This window comes from Dermacentor albipictus, chromosome 4, assembly GCF_038994185.2.
Source record: "Dermacentor albipictus isolate Rhodes 1998 colony chromosome 4, USDA_Dalb.pri_finalv2, whole genome shotgun sequence".
Lineage (NCBI taxonomy): Eukaryota > Metazoa > Arthropoda > Arachnida > Ixodida > Ixodidae > Dermacentor > Dermacentor albipictus.
Window position 1 is genome coordinate 133,294,530 of NC_091824.1, and position 20,251 is coordinate 133,314,780.

The 20,251-nt window shown below is 44.0% G+C and overlaps 1 protein-coding gene across 6 annotated transcripts in view; it reads right to left on the bottom strand.

Annotated features, from left to right (window-relative positions):
- Positions 1–7,588: 7,588 nt before the first annotated feature.
- The window catches only part of LOC135898407 (uncharacterized), a 162,985-nt gene continuing 150,322 nt past the window's right edge, over positions 7,589–20,251 (bottom strand). For all 6 annotated transcript variants that reach the window (XM_065427324.1, XM_065427320.1, XM_065427325.1 and 3 more), the window contains 4 exons: positions 16,641–16,756; positions 13,800–13,917; positions 11,491–11,793; positions 7,589–7,908 (listed from right to left, as the gene is read on the bottom strand). In XM_065427324.1, the coding sequence (XP_065283396.1) occupies positions 7,756–7,908; positions 11,491–11,793; positions 13,800–13,917; positions 16,641–16,756 (690 nt within the window). In that variant the 3' untranslated portion in view covers positions 7,589–7,755. The remainder of the gene's footprint in view (positions 7,909–11,490; positions 11,794–13,799; positions 13,918–16,640; positions 16,757–20,251) is intronic.

Here is a 20,251-nt window from a genome sequence, read left to right on the forward strand (position 1 = left end):
TCGGAATGAAAGTTTGAATCTTTTGCAGTGCATGTTTGTAGAAAATGGTCAATGTTTTACTGTTCCTTGTAGGTATTGCGCTGTCATATCCAACCCGTCAGGTAAAAATTAAAAGGTGGAATATGGTATAGTGGTTCTGTAAGGGAGATTACCAATTTACGTACGGCACACCGTTCATTATCCCATGAAAAAAAGCAACCAACTGAATTTTGGTGTTTGAATTTTGACTTTTGCAGAATCTTGAAATAGACAAAAAATTTTAAACCTAGCCACAGTGTCATAAGCCGAAGTAGTCATAAGTGACATAACTGGTCCAACAAGGCATATCCATGCCAGTGTCTCAGCCATATTGTCAAAAGATATTCACTGATGGCCTGGAACCCATAGCAATCGCATCAGTCGTGAGTTTGGTGCGAATAATGATTTAAATGCATCTACTACAGTAGTTTTCGAAGCCAAATTGAGTGATGTGCATACTGACAGGGCATTGACGACTATAACAGCTGTCTAACGTCTTTAACGGAACTTTTCGATAAGCTATACAATAAAAGCGAATAGTTCAGCCTGAAATACGGGTCTAAAATCGGGACTTTGTACATTGTAAATGACCAGGATAACGTACCCACACCCGCTTTCTACTCATTCGATGACGCATCAGTCACGATTGCATTACCTTTTCTCAAATGCGCCAAATTATCTTGTGCCATGGCATTTGCATACGGAGAGGGGTAGCCCGGAGGGTGAACTGGTGATACTGATCCTGATATAATGCGTGTGGCTGCAGTACAGATCTAGTAACACAGGCTGTCCCAGTGCGTGCTCCTCTATATATGCGGGAGGAGCACCAAGATGAAAATTAGTTGAAACAAACTTCCGACCAGATTTATTCGCCACGTAGGTAGTACACGATTTCGTAGCGGAAATTTCCGGACCAGCAACGCGGCAGTATATGTCGAGGACGTCCAAGGCTAGCTGCATTGCAATATGTTGAAGTGCATGTCTGTGGACCAGATGGTCAAGCATCCGGCTTAGACTGGAAAACTGATGTGTGAGATGTAGACTCCATGCCAAGGACTAGCTAGAAAGAAGAGGAGCAAAGAGCGACCCTAAGTTTGAGATAAATGATCCTGCTGGCGGCAACCATCCATAACAATGGAGAAAGTATGGGAATTCAGGGATGGATGTAGAGTGTGGGTTACGTGCAGAGGCTAGCCAAGAGATTTCATATTTCAAAGCATAGTTCCACGCTGTACGTTTCCGTATACTTAGGCATAATGGTTACAATCACATTACATGTGATGCTGGTGCGTGGGAGAACACGCAGAAAGGACATGGCTAGAACGGGCAGGTTGTCTTCAGTGCTCAGTTGTCTAGCAAATCCAATCTGCGCTCGACGGTACTTGTTCTCGCGTTCTAGCGACTAAAATATGCGGTTTGCGAGCACTCGCTCAAAGATCTCGTACATAGTTGGGGTCACAGAGATGGGATGCAGAGCTTGCAAGTTAATAGGCAGCTTTGCTGGCTTCGAAACAGCAACCCATGTCGAGCGATTCCACTTAATTGGAATGATATCGTGTGCCCATTTTCACTGAAGATGTCGCAAAGTGAATCGATAGAAAGAGAAAGAGAGAGAGAAAACAAATATTACATCCTTGTGAATTGTTCGAACTTTCCAATTGGTTAGAAACAAAAGTGGGTATTTTACGAAAAACAAAACGTCAACTGAATAAAATTATTTTATGAATCGCGTGGAGAACGAAAAACTAAGCTCTGTGATACTTTAATTCAGCTGTCCAAAAAAAATAATGTTCTTGCGATGGAACGGCCGGTCAGCGACGTATAAAAGAGCTGCAGCCACCGGCAACTACGCCAGTCAACAAAAACACATCAAGGTTAGCATTCATAACGTCAGGCTAGTTCAACATCTTTGTAGTGCAAGGCCTGCAGTGGCCAAAGCTTTATTGTGATGAATGTCACTGCTCTCTAGCTGATGCTCCCATTGAAAAATATTAACCTTAAGTAGAATGTAGGGACGCCGTTCGGCTTTGACTCTTAGCCTTGGCCTTCGCTGAAATGCGCTCAAGGCATGACATTCGGCAGGCTAAAAATGTGCCCACGAGAGGAGGTGAACTTTGTTGGTCGTCCGGAACCGGGGTCCTGTTTTCCTGTTTTCCTGTTTTCCTGATTCCTGTTTTCATTTAGTAGTTGCTACATCACAAGCACAATTTCTAATGTTGAACTTAATACTTGATTACAATATTTGAACTTATTACTAAACAGTTACTTATACTAGCGTATACTGCCACAATAGACAAAGTAGTTGGCGAATTCTAAATGATTTTATGCACTCTTTCAGCGCAATTCATATTCGAGAGAAAATTTATTCTGTAGCAGAAGTACGTGGAATCGGTCAGAATATTAAGCTTCAGTCACAGGCTACAACCAACAGTAGCCAATTTCGGTTATGTTTGGCTTGACATCCTTGTAGTCTGGCGATTTGAAATGTTACCACAGATTTCTGCGATCTCAAGGCCTTGGTGCCACTCCAACGGCATCTTTTACGTGGCAGCAGTGTTTTGCTGTCCATTGCGCCATCGTCATTATCGTCACGGTAGCCGCCTCCTTTTTAGCTTCACCATCACCGCATGACCAAGAAACAAAACTTAGTCTACCGTATTTGCTGGCATTCGAATTCACGCTCCTGTCAATGTGCAGTTGGGAGGCAGATACGCTCACTACTACACGCTATCGCATTACGCTATCGCATAGCTTTGCCGCTGCGAAACTTTCGCGGCGTTTTGCGTGCCACTAGGCTATTTAGGCGTTTGATTCGCACGAAATTTGGAAGCCACAGCAGGAAATTATTATAACGGGCGAATACAACGTCTACAGAAAAAATTCGGTGTCGGACGTGGCGGAAACATGGTTTGATTATGAGGCACGCCGTAGTGAGGGACTCCGAATTATGTTCTACCACAGAGGTTCTTTAACGTGCACATAAATTTAAGAAAACGAGCTTTTGTTTTTTTTCCATTTCTCAACCATCGAATAGCGACCAAGACGACATTGCCTGCGTCGTAAAGAAGCTGTTTCTGATATTAACAGGTAACATTATGCTTTCCTGCCATACTTATCCTCCCTTCACACAATGTTTCCCGAGTTTCCACTACGAAAACGTTTAACGTTACCCATCTCCGGTATCTAATCCTTAGGTGCATTCCAAGTGGGTGGCTGAAACAAGTTTATGCTATCAGTTCTCCACAAATTCACTCATGTCACGAGAAGGTTGCACTGTTAGGAGTACTTATTGTGGTACTCTCTTTTTGTGCTATAAAATCACGTTGGAGGCCCACTGTGCTTCCTGAATTTTTCTTTTTCTTTCTTTCCTTCTTCTTCTTTCCTTCTTCCTATGTCTCTTTCAATTTTTGTCCTTCAATCATAATGCATGCATGCATGAGTGCATTACCTCTTGCCGTCTTGAATATCGATGTCCTGTGTATGAGCAACGTTTGGAGGCAACTACTACTATGGTAGCCCACTGCAAGAGCCTGCTGCTGTAGCAGTGAGTGAAAGAGAGAGAGAGGTAATATGTTTACTAGATCCTGGAGAGATTTGCCTGGCGGCATGCTACTCCAGATGGATCGTTTTTTTGTCGTAGTGAGTCAGTGCTGAGCCGAAGCAACCACTCAAGTCAAGAGACCACAGCTCACCCAGCGCACCTAATTTTGATTCGCAAAGTAACTCGTTCAGTCGATTTCTTGTGAAGCTTGTGTCTCCAGTGCTCCACTGCGTTACAACCTATTTTATATTACGCGAGCCTTACAAAAGAGCAAAAGCCAATGCGGGCACGCCTTAGGGACGGGCGAAATATAGGATGCTGCTTGTACTTTCCTAAGTTCACCTGTTTTTCTGCTTACCTCAGAATTCATAATGGTGATTGTTGCATCGAGAGACACCGACATATCTTATACATACGGGCTGCTTTTAACATGTAAAATAGGCTGCTATGATTGTTCTCACACCCTCTTATGAAAACTCTCTGCAGTCACCAACCCAATGTACAGGATACACGACATTGAATCCCACTGTAATATATCTTTTTTGGGCTTGATCACTCCCGGCTTCTCTAATTTTACAGATAAATGCAGCATTGCCGTTCTACTGACACGAAATATCAAACTATGCCCCTTAGCGCGTAGAATTCTTGCTTCAAAATGTGTCATGTGTCAAATATACTGAGTTGAAAATCTCACTTATGAATTCTATCCTTACAGAATACCACTGACGAATTCATTTTGCAAAAATGCATTTTGCATTTTGCAACGCATTGCAAAACTAAAATTACAAAAAATATTACAAAGCTTTTTAGCTCTGCGGTACAAGACAAGTGGAGCTCCAGACGCTGTGCATCACGTGAATACAGCTCGGTGACATCACAGTGTAAGTTTTATAATAATCTGATGACATGCGTAGTAAACAGCGAAATGGTAATTATCACCTGATTTATAGGCGCAGAACCCCATTATGAAAACAGAAATTTGAGTTTACCTAATATTTAGTCGTGGAACTCAGATAAATACGTATAGAGCTTCCGGATTCTTTGGACGACACGAACATACAACAGCATCACGAAGCCTGCGCGTTAAGCGCAGTATTGAACCTTAAGAGCTGTCGTAATGTCGCGTTGCGCCTGAAGACAGCCTCGACAAAATCCTGTCGTGACCCGGCCACAGTTCGGGTTGCACTGCAATCAATCACGGAGTTGTTATCCAGCCTTTCATTAATTGTCAAGCCCGTGCGTGTGGTACTCTTGGTTCCCGTCGCGTAAGGCACGACGGTTCGTGTCGAAGGCCAGGGCGGAGCGCATCCATCAGCGCAAGGCCCGGACACTTTATTGCCAATCACAACAGCTTCCGGGCCAAACGACTGGGAGAAACGCATCCATCAGCGCAAGGCCCAATCGTTTTATTCCTAATCACAGACGCGTCCCATCGAAGAGGCGAGGGGATGGAAAATGTGAAACAATCACAATAACGACAAGGCGCTGTCATTTTAGAAAGCTCGTCAAGTTACTTTGCTTGTCGCTTCCTTGTGCACCAGGCTTCTCAAGTTCCCGCAAAGTCACGGCCCAGATATGCGCCTATTATGCCAAAGGGTTCCCTCGAGGCAACCTGTGGCAAGTCCTTGGTGTACTCTTACGTATTCTAATGCTCTGGCAGCCAATGGAAAGAGTTAGAACGCTAGTAAGCGCTTCGTGGGCGGTATACATACAAAGGCTTCAGTGGGAACGTGTATATGCATGTATGCTTTCTTGTCTGAGACTTCTTGCCTAAACTATAAGAACATGAAATTTGTTTTTGGTTCGAAAGCTTGTGCTGTGTCATACAACTTATAACGGGCAAGTTATAACATTAACTATTTGATTTCATCTGTACATATTATGTATGTGAGGTTACCAGGGTACCTTTTAGATCATAAAATAGAAAGAGTCGAGCTACGTTCGATAAGAGCAAGTAAATCACCTATGCTGGCGTCAGGACATTACAGAATATGCGTCCCACGTGCATGAAAGCTACGCGTCAGACGTTATTCCAGTAACATCTGGTGCGCTGTGCGATATCCTATAGACAGGCCACATTCTTCTTCTTTTTTTTTGCGCGCAATCTTCAGGCCGCCACTTCCTATGAATGTTTAGCGGCACACCTTAAACAAGTGGAATAATGCCTCACTGAGGGTAGCAGCGGGAGTATTCAATTACACATTAAATTTGTTTACAAGGGTGCAAGACGTTTTATTTACTTGGATCACCGAGGAGTGAAAAACGAGGAGGAATCACATAGGACAACGCTTTGTGCGTAGGTTACGCAGGGCGCAATTGACATCGACTATATCTGGTACTTATACTATGAAAAAAAAAAGTTCAAGGTTCCATACACTTGTTTTCATAAGGATACCCAGCAAAGTATAAGTGTGCACGCATACTAGAGACTTGTGCATTACCGTAATAGTCAATAAAACATTATTGATTTTTTTTTTTCATTGGCCGGAAAATACGTGATCACTACGGTTCTTGGAGCGATGAACACAACCACACGCACACGCATTAGTTCTTGGCGGCTTTATACTGGGTGCTACTGGAGTTCAGAAATAAATATTCACAGGGATAGTGACACGGTAAGTTTGCCACAGCTTTCAATAAACTGGAAAACACACACTCAGGAGGGTCTATAACCCATGCTGATGAAGAAAGATTGCATGAAATAACGCACGCAGTGGTAAAATTTTTGCTAAGAAATTAAATTTAATATTCGCAATTAGTTTTTTTCTGCTGGCAGTATACTATACGAAGAATAAGATTTTTCTGAAGCTCCGCTTCATAGAAGGGAACATAAATTTAGGCGCTTTAGTATTACTCTTGTTTTTCTTTAATGCGAGGGTCCATGCCTAAGGGCATACAGGGGTATGGTATGGTATGGTATGGTATGGTATGGTATGGTATGGTATGGTATGGTATGGTATGGTATGGTATGGTATTGTAAAACCTTATTCTGGGCCTTTGGAACGCGCGTCAACACGTAGCGGGCCATTCCCAGGTCGGTATAAAGAAAGGCCGAGCATCTCTGCTGCGTCGCGGGCCCGATGAACAGCTCATAGCTGTCCGTCAATATCGGGGCTGCTTGGGGCAGCCTCCCATTTCGACAAAGTGAGGCCGTCACCGTCGCGTAACGCAGGCGAATAAGGATGATTAAATGAATGGAAAAAGATTAGCGGATCTAAAGAAGTACTATCTTTTTTGGGCCCAGGCATTATAGGCTTCAGCCAAAGGGATGTGTTTAACGTTGTGCGGGATATTATACAATAAAGCAAAGCGTCTACCATGGCAATTCCTGCTTTCCTGGGGTAATTCCTGCAGTGTAAATTGTTCAATGGATCTTTTTTTTTTCTTCTTCTTTTAAGCGTTATCACTCATTAGTCTGCGCTAACTTCCCGATAGCACAGATTACTGTTTTCTTTCCAGCTTACCTTTTGGAGTTTTTCACTCGTTACTGCAGCTATCCGTCCATACAACCAACAAACTCTACACCCACTCATTAATGTGGGTACGTGCTCCTCTAACGTCTGAAGGATCGTCATCATCAACATCATCACCATTATCGTTATGCTTACCAGGAGGAGCCGTCACATAGAATTAACTTGCTATATATGGTAGAATGATCAGGAGATAGACAAATCCGTATACCTACTTGATTTAAGTATTGGACGGCATTCAGTGACGCCTCGCGGAAATATCGCATATCGAACGCGTCTCGCTATGTTCTGCCAAACCGATGCCGTTGCCAACAGCACGCGTCTGTTGCTCCGCGCAACCTCCATGCTCCTTACTGCACTGAGTCTTCTTGCAGTCGTTCAGAAGTTTTGAGGAATTCGGGTGCTGCTTGATTTCTCCCCAATCAATCTCCGAGAGCCCCCAAGGGTTCTACCATTCCATGAAATAACCTTTCGTGCATTCTCGTCACTCGAAATGCAGCAGCGTTGGCTAATCACTCTCGTCCATGCTCAATCGAAGCACGCAAGTAACGGAGTGTAATCGTTTATTGCCGCGTAGCTAACATACACTGTAGCCGCGAGAGAGCGGCTGTGCACCCCTCGGTCGTCGTGCAGCTGGCAGCGCGAACAGCACAGGCCACACATGTGCGCACGTGTGATAACGAGCGGTGGCCTCCACGTGGTCGCACACTGCCAGGTGTACCCGCATCAGTTAAGTCGGCTTCGACTGCGATTACGTGCACTAAACTGCACCATTTCCAGACGTTCGAAGTGCTCGGTAGCGGCGCAGCTCTGAGCGCCGTCACGATGTGCCTCGAATAACGCCCAGCCGTCGGAAAGTGTTTCGATGTATAGATTCATCTGCAATTGCATCGGACGATTAGTTAGGATGGGAAAGCAACAAATAAAAATCACACACTTAAACTTGCCAGTGCATGGCGCGTCGCGGCAGGCGATTTAAGAGCACCCCTTTTCTGACGGATCGGACTAAACCGATTGACTGGATATGAAAACATATTGCGTATAAAGGTATCATCCGACAGAATGCGATATCAGCGCACCCTGTATAGTATGTTTACCAATAAGGGAAAACAGGAGAATGCGTGTTGTGTGGACAGTGCCTTTTAGCAGATAAATGATTCTGTGTCTAGACGAATGAGCACGTTTAGAAATTAGGCTAGTAATCGTTGAAAAAAAAAATGCTTAGCGCCGACACGTACGCGATACCCACAGTTACAAGCGAGAGTGAGCTATGTGCAAGGAATGTACTCTCGTAGATGCACTGTTGATGACGCCGCACTGTCGTGCTTTCTAACGAAGATTTCGCATCCGCTAATGAGCACTTCATTAACAAATGGGTAATGAGAGCCGGTATGTAGGGGTAACTGCAGTGGATTGCAAATCCAGCCATGAGAAACCGAAAGCGTCTCCCACGTAAACACATTTTGATGCGTTGTGGCGAGTATATACATCAATTTAAAAAAAGCCGTTGTTTCACTGCAAAGTTTCTTCCGAGCATGCAAAGCCTAACTAAATGTTTTTAACTATGCAGCTGTGTTGGAGCGAAAAACACCAAGGTACCTTGGGCGCAAAATCTTATTTACTTGTAACCATTTTTTATTAGAGTTACTAACTCAGTGATCGATAAGCTAACGTAACTAGAGCGTAGCTAAGTGGACATACATGTGTAATCGTATATATGTTCTGGCTGCTTATGCATCGCCAGGGACTATCAGTTTATTGCTTGTTCAGAATAACCAGCGACTGTGAGAGGTAGTGAAAACGATGGAGATATGTTTTCAATGAGAGTGAAAGGCGATATTATCAACAGATTGCTCGCGCATAACCACCGGCATGGCGGATTAAACAGTAAGAGCGTTTTGCTGTCACGAGAAAAAGAAGTACGCGTAATCGGGCATCACTTTATTGGAGGACACACACGAGCCGACTTTCAGTGTTCTCTCACCTCCATCCGACTAAAATAAGGTCGCGTGTAAATCATCAGCAATAAAGTTCTATTCGCGCTTTCGATAGAAGGCGTTGCATCAATGGAGAATAATAGCTCATCCAGCAAAAGGAAACAGCGCTTTTGTGCATTTACTCAGCAAATCGTCCGCTTAGAGAAAGGTGAAGCCAGAAAGCGCGCAATGAGGGCTTGGTCACGCGTTCAAAGAGGGTAGCCCCCACGCAGCGGCATTGTGAAAGGTTTATAAAGATTGAGCAAGAAACATTTCATTAGTGTGATTATCAATGTATATCTTTGTCATTGCGCTATTATAATAATCATATCGCATCTCCTAGAATAAGAACAATAACATCGTAACATTAACTTGCGTCAGTAACTTCCATATTGCTGTCTGATATCTTTTTAACAGTCTTCCAGTCTTTTTTTCACGCGCAGATTAGGTTTGATACCGATGTTTCAGCTGTTTTCGCAATGTGTTGTTTAGGCAATAAGTATAAGTGTGGAGCGAGTCACAATGTTGATAAACGTGTACGTACCGCCCATTCACTCAAAGTTAATGTGCACCTCTGATGCGGTAAATGTTACAAAATGATCTGATAATCTTTCGAAGCTTCCATATGTCTTTCTATTTTTTTCAGCACTTTTAGATTTTAAGAAGAGGCAAGTGAATAATTTCTAAATGCGATTCCATACAAGAAAGCAACAAGACAGAGGGTCGAATGCGCGCGATCAGCATTTTATTTAGTTACGCGACATCCAATGCAATATAAAGATAATCTACGACAAGATTTGCATTCGTCGGCAGGACCACTGCGTTCTGGCCTGGGGATGTCGGGCCATATACAATAGATTATTCTCGGCGTGTGGCGTACTATACCAGAAAATTCGTATAATATCACGCCATCTCTACTTCATGTTAATTTTGTTCATTAACTGTTCACTCAAGTTAAATAAAAGATCAGCCAATGAACATGAAGCGTCAGCCGTTGTAGACACAGTTGCGAACGCACTTGCATGAATACTACAAAAAAAGTAATCATATCAAAACTGCTTTTCGTCCACTGCAAGGCACGACCAGTTAGCCACGTTAGTACCAAACCTGAACGGTATAGGGTTGCATGCGCCTTAGGTTCCTGCTCCAGCTTTCCTGCTCGGAGTAGGTAGTATAAGTTCAGCTTAAGGGAACTGACATTTGGGTGAGTAGGTGTCGATTCCTTTTAAGTAACACAGAGCAAAGAGACAGGCCGATTGGAATGAAAGAAGCAACGGGACTCCGCTGCCTTTCCCGCTGCTTTTTGTTCATCGTAGTCGGTCTCTGCATTTCCTGTGTGTTACGTAAAAGGGATAAGTCCGATACGCTTCACAAAGTATGCGTACACGTAAACGTGCTCACATCGCATCGGTGGTTCTTTGCAAGCAATTAAGGATTAGAACGCGGCGTTTGCACTCGTGTGTGTGCTCTGTTTTCTTGAAAACTGCCACTATGTACGTAATTCGCAAGAATTTCGCGCAACTGTTGTCGGGTTGGACTGTGTGAAGACACGACTGAATACTCGACCTGTTCGGGGTCTGGTTCATTTGAGCGAACGTCTAATTAACAGGGTTTCCTTTTTTTCTTTTTTCTTTTTTTGCTGACACATGCTGGAATAATTTCCATGGTAAGTGAGTGAACAAGGATTTTCGTTATTATACTTTACCATGGCCGTGCAATAAAAGAACACTGAACAGAAACATCAAATGAGTTTACACTGGTAAGGTATTGTGTATCAGAAGTCGGTTTTCGTTAGCCTTGCCATAAGAGGTTGAGTTGATTACGATAGCAGATAAATTGAATGCGAAACCTTCGTTCTCGAATTGTGCTCCGAAACTACATTGCCAGAACGTTATAGATTTCACAACGATTTATTTGGGTCGTTAACGGCCCAAATACAAGAATGCGCCACAATTGTGGCGCATTCAACGTTATACAAACTCGCTTAGTTTAGTCCTTCACTCAATTCAAATGCAGTGTAATCCACCTTTACCCACCAAAACATTAACTATGCCCGACCTGATGCCGTAAAAAGCCGTGGCGTCGCGGCTGGTTGTGTGGGAACATAAATGTGGGGTGACCACTCTCTTGTTGTTTTGCGCATTTCCAGCCTTCCCATACTTCTTCTCACGGCAAGAGTGGCTTTTTGTTTGAACATGTGTTCTAGAAAGGCAATTTACTAATATTTACGCGTCTTTGTAGCGCTCATTTCTTTTCTTCAAGTATGTTAAACCAACTCGCCCACATCAAGCTTCTTCTGCTTCGGATTACTAATATCGTATGACTCCATCTTTTTTTTTTCTCTCTGACGTCGCTTTAAGCATCCCTAATTATTCGGAACATGGAAGTATCTGATTAGTACTTCACTCTGTACTTCGGCTCGCGAGTGCTAGCCACAGTACATATTCTCCTCAGGCCAAGAGTACGGCAGGCTGTGTATAGTCACCTTTTCTAGCAAAGACCTCGTCGTCTCGTAGGTGACAAAGTGCTGGTTGGGGCCATCTCGATAGACAACGTAGGCGTACTTTTCGTCCTTGTCGTACATTTCCAAACCCAGGGGCGTGGTGCCTCCGCTACACGTGAAGTCCCTGTCGGTCATGTAGGAGCTGTCGCACCCCTCGTGAGGGCCCGCTGGCTGGTTTGCAGCTGCCTGGCCAACGTAGACCATGACGCCGAGCGTGGACGAGAATACAATACGGAACTTGTCGCCTTGTGACCGCAACTCAGATGCGGCGATTTGGGCGACCTCCTGCGATTTACAGAGATAAGTTATCTGTTCATTTGTCAAACTCGTAATGTGCTTTGGTTGACGTCCTTCACCGTTGTCATCGACCACATCACAATAGAAAACGATCGTGGTTCTGTGCACACTAGCTTCGTATTGCGATTCATAGTAGGTCTCGAACGTAGCAGAAGTCAGCCGCCCACATTCTTGGCAGCTGGTTATATCCTTTTAATTTTAGTTGATTTAATCTATTCAACCAATTTGGACTTATTCGAACGCCAAGAGTAGCCCAGTGCTTGAGTGCAATGTCATCACAATCTTCAGCCAAATAACTTACAACGCAACACTGTCGTTATTATAAGGTCATCGCCGCGTTCACTACAAAAATCATAAAAATAGATAAAGTTTGCTAAGGTCGGCAGTTTCTCCTAACCACACCACCAAATTAGAAGTTCAATTAAAAAGCAGCCGCCTGCAGTAGTGGACGGTGTGCAACAAACAGGCAGGCGAAGACAAGATGAAAGAAGCGTTCGCAGGCAACACACGCAAGAAAATGACCCTCTTGAGAGTGAAATGGATGCCGAAACACCATTTTTTTGCACCGTTACTATGTGAGAAAGTTTCCACAAAGGGTACATTCGTTAGCAAAACATTCTTAATGCACCCGTTAATTATCTCAGGGCGCTGAAAGGGTGTTTTGTGCGAGAAACACACCTTGAAGAATATAAGGGTGCTCGAGCACTTATTTCAACCAAGTAAAATGCCATAAGCGTATTCCCGGTGGATTGCACCAAGCCAGTGTTCGAGCACGTCATATGGTCGCAGTAGACTATTCACCTCAACCTGCTAATTCATCCACATGGCATCCCCGGTGGTGAAGTCGTGGCGAAGACATACCTTTTTATCATCTCCTTCCATGCCTTTCCCTTTTCAGCGTTTGCTTCATTTAAGTTGTTTAAGCTGTGTGTTGTTTTATAGATAGCGCGTCGGCCAGTCCTAGTTCTTCAAGACCATCTGCTTTATGATGCAGAATGGGGGCCGGCGCAATATTATGAGCAGCAAGTATTGCGCTGTTTCATGCAGTATAGGTGGGCATAAACATTCGCAGGTGCATGAGGAGCAATCTAATTACCGATAAAAGCGCGGCATGTATTGTGGAGGTGGTGCACCCCACTCGCAAAGCGGAAAGACAGCTTTTTCGTCTCCTCTCCTTCCTCCCTTTCTCATCTTACGGCTAGCTTCACGAAAATTGTATCACCTTGGTGGCAGCGTAAAGATAAACTGAAACACTGAAGAGCATGGCGGTCAACCTATCAGAGCCGCTAGAGGCGCTACTGCTCTCTTTAAATGTTGCATTAGCGGCTGTGGTAGTGACGGCCGACTAGTCAAGACTTCCGGCTGGCAATACGTATGTCCACAGCTCAAACCGAGGCTGCACACTGTTTCTTTTTTAAATTATTTTTTGATAAACGAATCGAACAACAGTTCAGGATTACTTCGGTGGTCGTTTAAAAGACTCGGATAGTTCTAGAATAAAATCATCGTCATCATCAGCCTGGTTACGCCCACTGCAGGGCAAAGGCCTCTCCCATAGTTGGAGAAGTATGGTCATTTGGTCAGGCTGTCGACTACAACGTCGGATTTTCCCGTAATGAGGCATATCATGATTTCGCATTAATAATAGCTGGTGTGAATTTCGGCAGCACACACTGTGGTGGATAATGGCGCCATTACGAACGACTACCCCTTCAAGCTGGTGTACCAGTCACCTAAACACAGTTTTCATGGGTCTTATGGGGCGAGTTGTATACACGAGAAGATACCCCTAAGACTGGAGTTTTTCTTTTCTGTGGACCCCGTTCGGGAGCATGTCCAACCGATTTGTTTTTTCAGGAGCCAGCTATTCTTAATAAACGCTGCCATTACCTTTAAATATACGTCACAATATTATACAATGCCTTCTTAGCTGCTGTACTTAATCAAATGGCACGATCAATAAGATTCCCGGAGTAACCAATGGAAGCACTCACAAAGCTGGGAACTACGCCGCTCTCAGCAATCTTGCATATAGGCCGAGATATACACAACGTGTGCCCCGCGCGGGACCGCGGGGATAGATGGGTCTGAAGGATGATCGTGTGGATCTGCCTGCACAATGAAAATAGGAAAGTGAGATCGTGCTATAAACAGGCTTCTCTACGGCCGCTTTGTAGCAGAACAAATATTCCAATCAATTATTTGAATACTATGACGAACCCATTCATACCCGCAGGATTCTACGTACGACTGAAGACACCAATCAAATGCCTGTGGAGAAGTAATTAGGCTGTTTGTGCCCCCTGATTTCTATTTGTGATCGAAAGCGCAGACATTTCGCCGACAGGTTCGACCCTGGTGAAAGTGAAAAATACCGCAGAGTAGTGCGTGAGCGCATTTGCATACCTGTGAACACACACAGAGCTGGCAGGAATTCGGCCATGACTTGAGCGTCAGTTATTTATTATTCCATAATATTATGCAGTACGATTCAATACAAGGCAAATGACGTGTTAGTCGTGTAATAACTTATTCTCTCGTATTTCCTGTAACATGTCTTCTATGTGTGCCACTTACACCTCAGATTCAAAACATCGTGTCTCAAAATGTCCATTTTTAAATTTTATTTCAAATAGTCAACATACTGACTCTACGGGCGAGGCATACTGTGATGCTCATCTTCGATTTGACTGAGGCTTGGCCAAGTGACATTTAGTACTCGTATACCGCACCACTGAAGAGTCGCGCACTGGTATAGCGTAGGGGTTATTGATGCAGCCAGCAAGCCATGCCACGGTATTGAACCGGAGCTCCAGTGTTGAAGCGGCCGCTCGAATCTGATGCCCAAGAGTGTTCTAGCACAAGCGGTCGTAACGGCATAACGATCTTCGTTTTTGGCCGCTGCTGTGACCGGGTGATAAGCCACCGTCAACTCTGGCGCCCGGAGATAGAGCTCGCTGCGCCGGCACTACAACCCTGTCCAACGCCATCGCATGTTCGCCAAGGCAGGCGATAAACGCGTTAGAGAGAAGTTACAAAACGAACTGACCATGACATATGGGAGGTTTCAAGTGCTCATTAAAAAACAAATGCGCAAAATGCATGAATAAGTGCAATAATTGAATTGCTTATTTAGCTGATTCGTAATTTTGATTTGCCAAGCCAAATATGGTTCGATGTCTCTTTAACAATACTGGAAATAAGAATAGAAAGAAGAGAATATGATTTCAAACTAAATGTTCGCATTAAAGGAAAAGAAGTAGACCCAGCAGTACCGTATTGCAGACTCGACAAACCGGTACAGTAAGCGATCATTGTTTGCTTCCTAAGGCAGAGTGCAAGTTCCCGATGATCGCACCATTCGTCTCAAAACTTTATCGTGCAGCGCGCCCGACTGAAGTCATGTTTCATCAGTTTCTTTATTGCCGGAGTGAATATTTCACAGATATATGATCCCTAACGGCAGGAATAGTGAGATCTAGCACTATTTGCACCTCTGTTTTTGTGTAAGTGCCCTTATAGTGGCTTAGGACGTAATTAAACGCCAGAAGAATGACCGTTTAAATAATGCTCAAACTAAGACCTGCACATAGTCTTCAACAAATGTGTCACAAATTGCAGTTACATTCCACCTAACCTTTGCTTCGCATTACACGAAGGACGCAAAGCTTTGTTGACTATAGTTCTAAACAAGGGGTTTAAGCATTTTGTGCAATTCTAAACAATGCTGACATAATGCAATTGAATATCAGGTGGAATTGGCATAAAATCACAGGGAGGCATATATCCAGATATTGACGCCAGTCTCAACACCGTCCGTAAAGCGCGGCCAAAAATCCTGCATTGTCTCCACTGCGATATGTCTGTACAATGCACACTGTCTAAAATGCTTCGCTCTTTCCATTTAGAGCAATCAATGAAAGCATGACCATTTTCACAGGGGGTCGAGCAGGCAGCCAGTTCACATCGTGCGGATGCTGCAGTTTCTGGGTTCTTGCGAGAGTGCTGTGCGAATAGACGCGAATAGATAAGTAAGAAGAGGAGCCAGCACCATAATTTGCATGTCAGCTGTCGGTCACAGAGAATCAAATTTTCAGACTTGCCGCAGCTTTGTTCAGCTCAACCTGTTGTGTGTTTCCGTTTAAAGCAACGCTTTCTTCGCCAACCCTTCCGGGCTTTCCTAACCGTGGCTGCTGAGATCTGCTGCTCTCTTGTCGAACAGCTCATACTTAAAAATACAATTGAATTACGCAACCGACGGGGAGATCTAGCCTCAGTCATCCAGCACAGCAGCCCGACGCTCTAACCATTTAGCCACCATAGACACGTGCACTTTCATCAAGCCAACGACGACTAGCTCGCTGGAATGATCGCCGCAGGTGTCACATTGAGCTGCACGGCTGCGCTATAGAACGCGAGCGATCGCAAGTTTCCTTTACGCTAGAAACGAAAGAATGAAATGATCAAGTGTATAGCACTTAATTAAGCACTTCTCCAAAGCTTTGCTTCACATAAGATCCAAAAATGTGCGTTGGCTCTGCATATTTTTTTTTAACGATGGACATAACCGCACATCTCTCTGCACAAGCGCGACATAGCTCTGGCCAAAGGTTACGTCGCGACGGCTTACAACGAGCGTATTAGTGCGAGATTGCACTTCGGATGGTTGCTACATTGTTTACTGACGTATCACCGTCACATTTGTTTCCCACTTGGAAATTGGCTCCACCAAGTTTTTCGTTTGATTAGTAAAGATTTAAGAAAAACGTGAGTGGCGCTTTCGTTTTTGTATCTGCCAATCTAGATAAGCAATGACTAGATGAAGTCTTGCTCACGGCAGGGCGGTCACTTCAGCCGCAAACGTCCGAGCCGTCTCTGCCGTGTACAGCCATACGCCCAAGAACGTCATGCGCTCCTTGTAATGCTGTCGTGCCAGAGCCTTGGTAAAAGCCTGCAATGAAATAACAAAAAAAAACAATCGCGCACTTCATCACGCAGTCATCATAGCGCCTCGCTACCTTATACGCGCACATTTTCACTGCACATAGACTGACTATACAGGTGGAGCCTATCTTATTTTGAGGTTAGATTTTTGTCTTTCTCAGTGGCCTTGACCATTCAGACAACATGCATGAAGCAAAGCTCATTAAGCGTGTAGTTCATTGGTTCTTATTTTTGTCTATAAAGAGCATATAAAATTAATATTAGGAGAGGACGAGTATTAGCAGTTTCGAATATCAGTCGAATACTACACATTAACTAAACTATACGAAATTGAACGATTCCTTATCTTCGAATATCTAATCTCACCATGTATTTGGCTACAACCCTCGGTTAAAGTTGTTCCTGCTCTCCGTCTGCTAAAGAAATTATCGCAATTTACCGAAAATGATTCAACAACAGAAGCCTTCGTACATTGCAGAAACAAAATAGCTAATGCAAGCTTTGTTCTCGGTTTCGTAGTGCAAGCTTACACGACAACCTGTGAATGTTGCTTGTAGCATATCATTTATTGTTTGTTGCAGCCTATTCATGTAGTAGTTTTATCTTTTGGGTTATGGTTTTCCTTGCAGTGAGCCGTTTAACATGTGTGTACGATACACAAGTCCTTCAGCTTTTTCTTTCCTTTTTCCACAAATTCTGATCTTGATACAAAAACAATTTACTTAGCGTTTTTGAAATGTAGCCATACGTGAACTCTTACAATGCTTGTTTACAACAAGGCTCGAAAGATCTTGAGATACTATTCGAGCTGATCTTTTAATGACAATTACCGATCTTGTGTTTAAACTCATGATAGTTGTCCGTGATAGTTTTTTTTTTTTCACTAGTCAGTACAAGCGTGGTATATTCTTGCCCTAAATATATGCGTCTACGTTTACCTATTCGATATTTGATTCGGTGCTCGATACTTACTATTTCCATTCGATTCGTATTAGATCTCTATTCGAAAACATTGACAATTGCCCACCTTTACAAATATTAACCATATACGAATTGCTTATTCAATACCTGCCTAAATCCTGCAAATGAAGTTTAGTAAGTGTGGAGCGACATAATTGTGTGTATTTCTTTTCCTAATCATTTGCTTGTCTTTGAACATCTGAGGAAGGATGTGCAAGATGGTGTAATGCATTAGGCAACTCCTTAAGCAACCGCAAATGGGACCCTTTCTTTAGACCTTGTCGGTACTCTGTTGAAGAGCGTTCATCTCTTTTAGGGCTCTGTTAACAAATCTTTCCCGCAAATTTCAAAAGCTGGGGGTGTTTATGTAACACTAAAATTAGATGCTTGACGTTGAAACAGAAAATTGCAATATGGCACGCGTGTATCGGCAATCCACGTGCATGTGCAGCGAGCCACCACCATAGCGACCCACATCCGCTCCGAGATGGAGCCTGCTAAGCCTGGTACGGTACTTGGACAAGTTTTTTTCAATTCCTAAACACGTTCCATGTCGTCAGATGCCGCCTGTCGCATTGACTGCGTTGCTCGAACAGACTTGAAGTGTCTTACGATCGACCACGCGGCTTAGCCATGAGAAGTGCATGAGTACGAAGTGCGCTGCGTCACAGCAGTTTGCAATGAAAGTAGCAAACGATTTCTTTGTACCTGATGCCCCCAGAAGTGTAAGAATCCTGGACCAATTATTTTATATAGATACTAAAGAAGAAACTCTATATTGTAGAACTCTTCAATGAAGCCCACTAAACAAACTGGTTTATTGTGGATGAACTTGTGCCCGGAAACTCAATATTAAGCATTCACACAATTTAAAAGAAGAGTTAACAGGAGCCTATTCCACAGTCAACCGCGTCTCCACGCCGAACGCACTTTTCACGTGGCCCGAAGGCCAGCAGCTACGCCATGGCTTCTCACTGGACGGGAGACTCGGGCGCTGCCGTGTGCGCGTGCACGGGAGACACGCGCTGTATCGCCATGCGCGAAGCGTTTCTGGCGCTCTTCTAATGGCGATGCGATGAGTAATGCCTAGGGGCTTTAGCGATGACGCGCTTGGAAGGGTACCTCACGAGAGTGCTCGTAACTGGCATGTGGAGAGCTCTCTGCGGCATTACAACTTTAGGTTGACAAAGTATTCTGCGAAAACTCCGCTTTTGTTGGTTTCCCCCTGGTAGATGTTGATTATTCGAAGAGTAAAATGAAGGTCAAAATTTAACTTATTGAATTTCACTCCGGAACCCCATCATCGGTACGACACTGTGACGTCACGAATTTCAAAGTGTGAGGTATATATATATATTCCCATTTTTGTAGTTGTAGCTCACCAAACGCTTTTTGCAAACTTGCCAAAGTTAGTCCTTGGTTCTTCTAGAATATACTGCAGTCGGTCTTCAAAGACTGAAAGCCGAATATTCTCGAGGAGACGCAGCCAAAATCCATTACGTCACACCGAGCTTGCGCGGAAAGTTCTAAGTGGCGTCACCACCAATCTTTGGTTACAACGACTTTCTTGGCTTATCCAGCCTCTTCTTGTAGTAATTATTTAAGTTAGATTCTTGGGTCCCAGGTTCCAAAACCACGGTATAATCATGAGGCAAGCAGCGTTGGGTGAGCTCCCGGTTAATTTTGACAGCCTGGGGTTCTTTAACGTGCAAAGAGTGCACGGAATACGGCCCATATTGCATTTTGTTCCCATCGAAATGAGGCTGCCACGGCCGGGATTCGATCCCCCGACCTCGTGCTTAACAGCGCAATGCCAAAGCCACTGAGCAACCGCCGCGGGTTCCTCATGGTAAGTGGGGCTTTGTGCTACAGTAGACGGCTTTTTTTTGTGTTATACAGCGCAAAATATGTTTCTGCTTAATGCCCCTTTAAAAAGTAGTGCAAGAGGCAGGAAAACAGCGAGAAGCCGCAATGAAGAGCATGGCTCTGTTTTTAATTGGCGATAGTAAACTAAGCTGCTTTTAATCCTTTAATTGCGGCACATATGAATGCCCCAAGAACATTTATTTTCTACCTCAAGGGGCAAACTGCACCGAGAATAAACATAATTATTGCAAATTTAAAAAATATATTTTTCGGCAACTTCATCAGCAGTAGGCGGAAACCCCAGGCACGAAACCGGAGGTGGTCTTCAACACAAGCCACCTATGGTTATTTTATTTTTTGGAGGGAGAGGGGATTTGTACAGACAGCTTTCATTGTATGTGAACCATAGCTGTATATTTCATTTGCTCTGTGACACCACTGCCGTATCTTGCATCGGTCTTGCATCGGTCTGTCTCTTATAGCCACAAACTTCGTATTCAATACGGAAACTTAGTGCGAAGTGCAGTTTTCTGGTACATTGCTTGTAGGTAACACTGGCCAATAAAGAGGTAAAGCAGAAGCTATGCGATATATGTCTAAATAAAAAAGGCGAGCTGATTCCGCCGTTGTGCAAGGTATAGGTACGATCAGTTTTCATCCAGCAAGACCACCCATA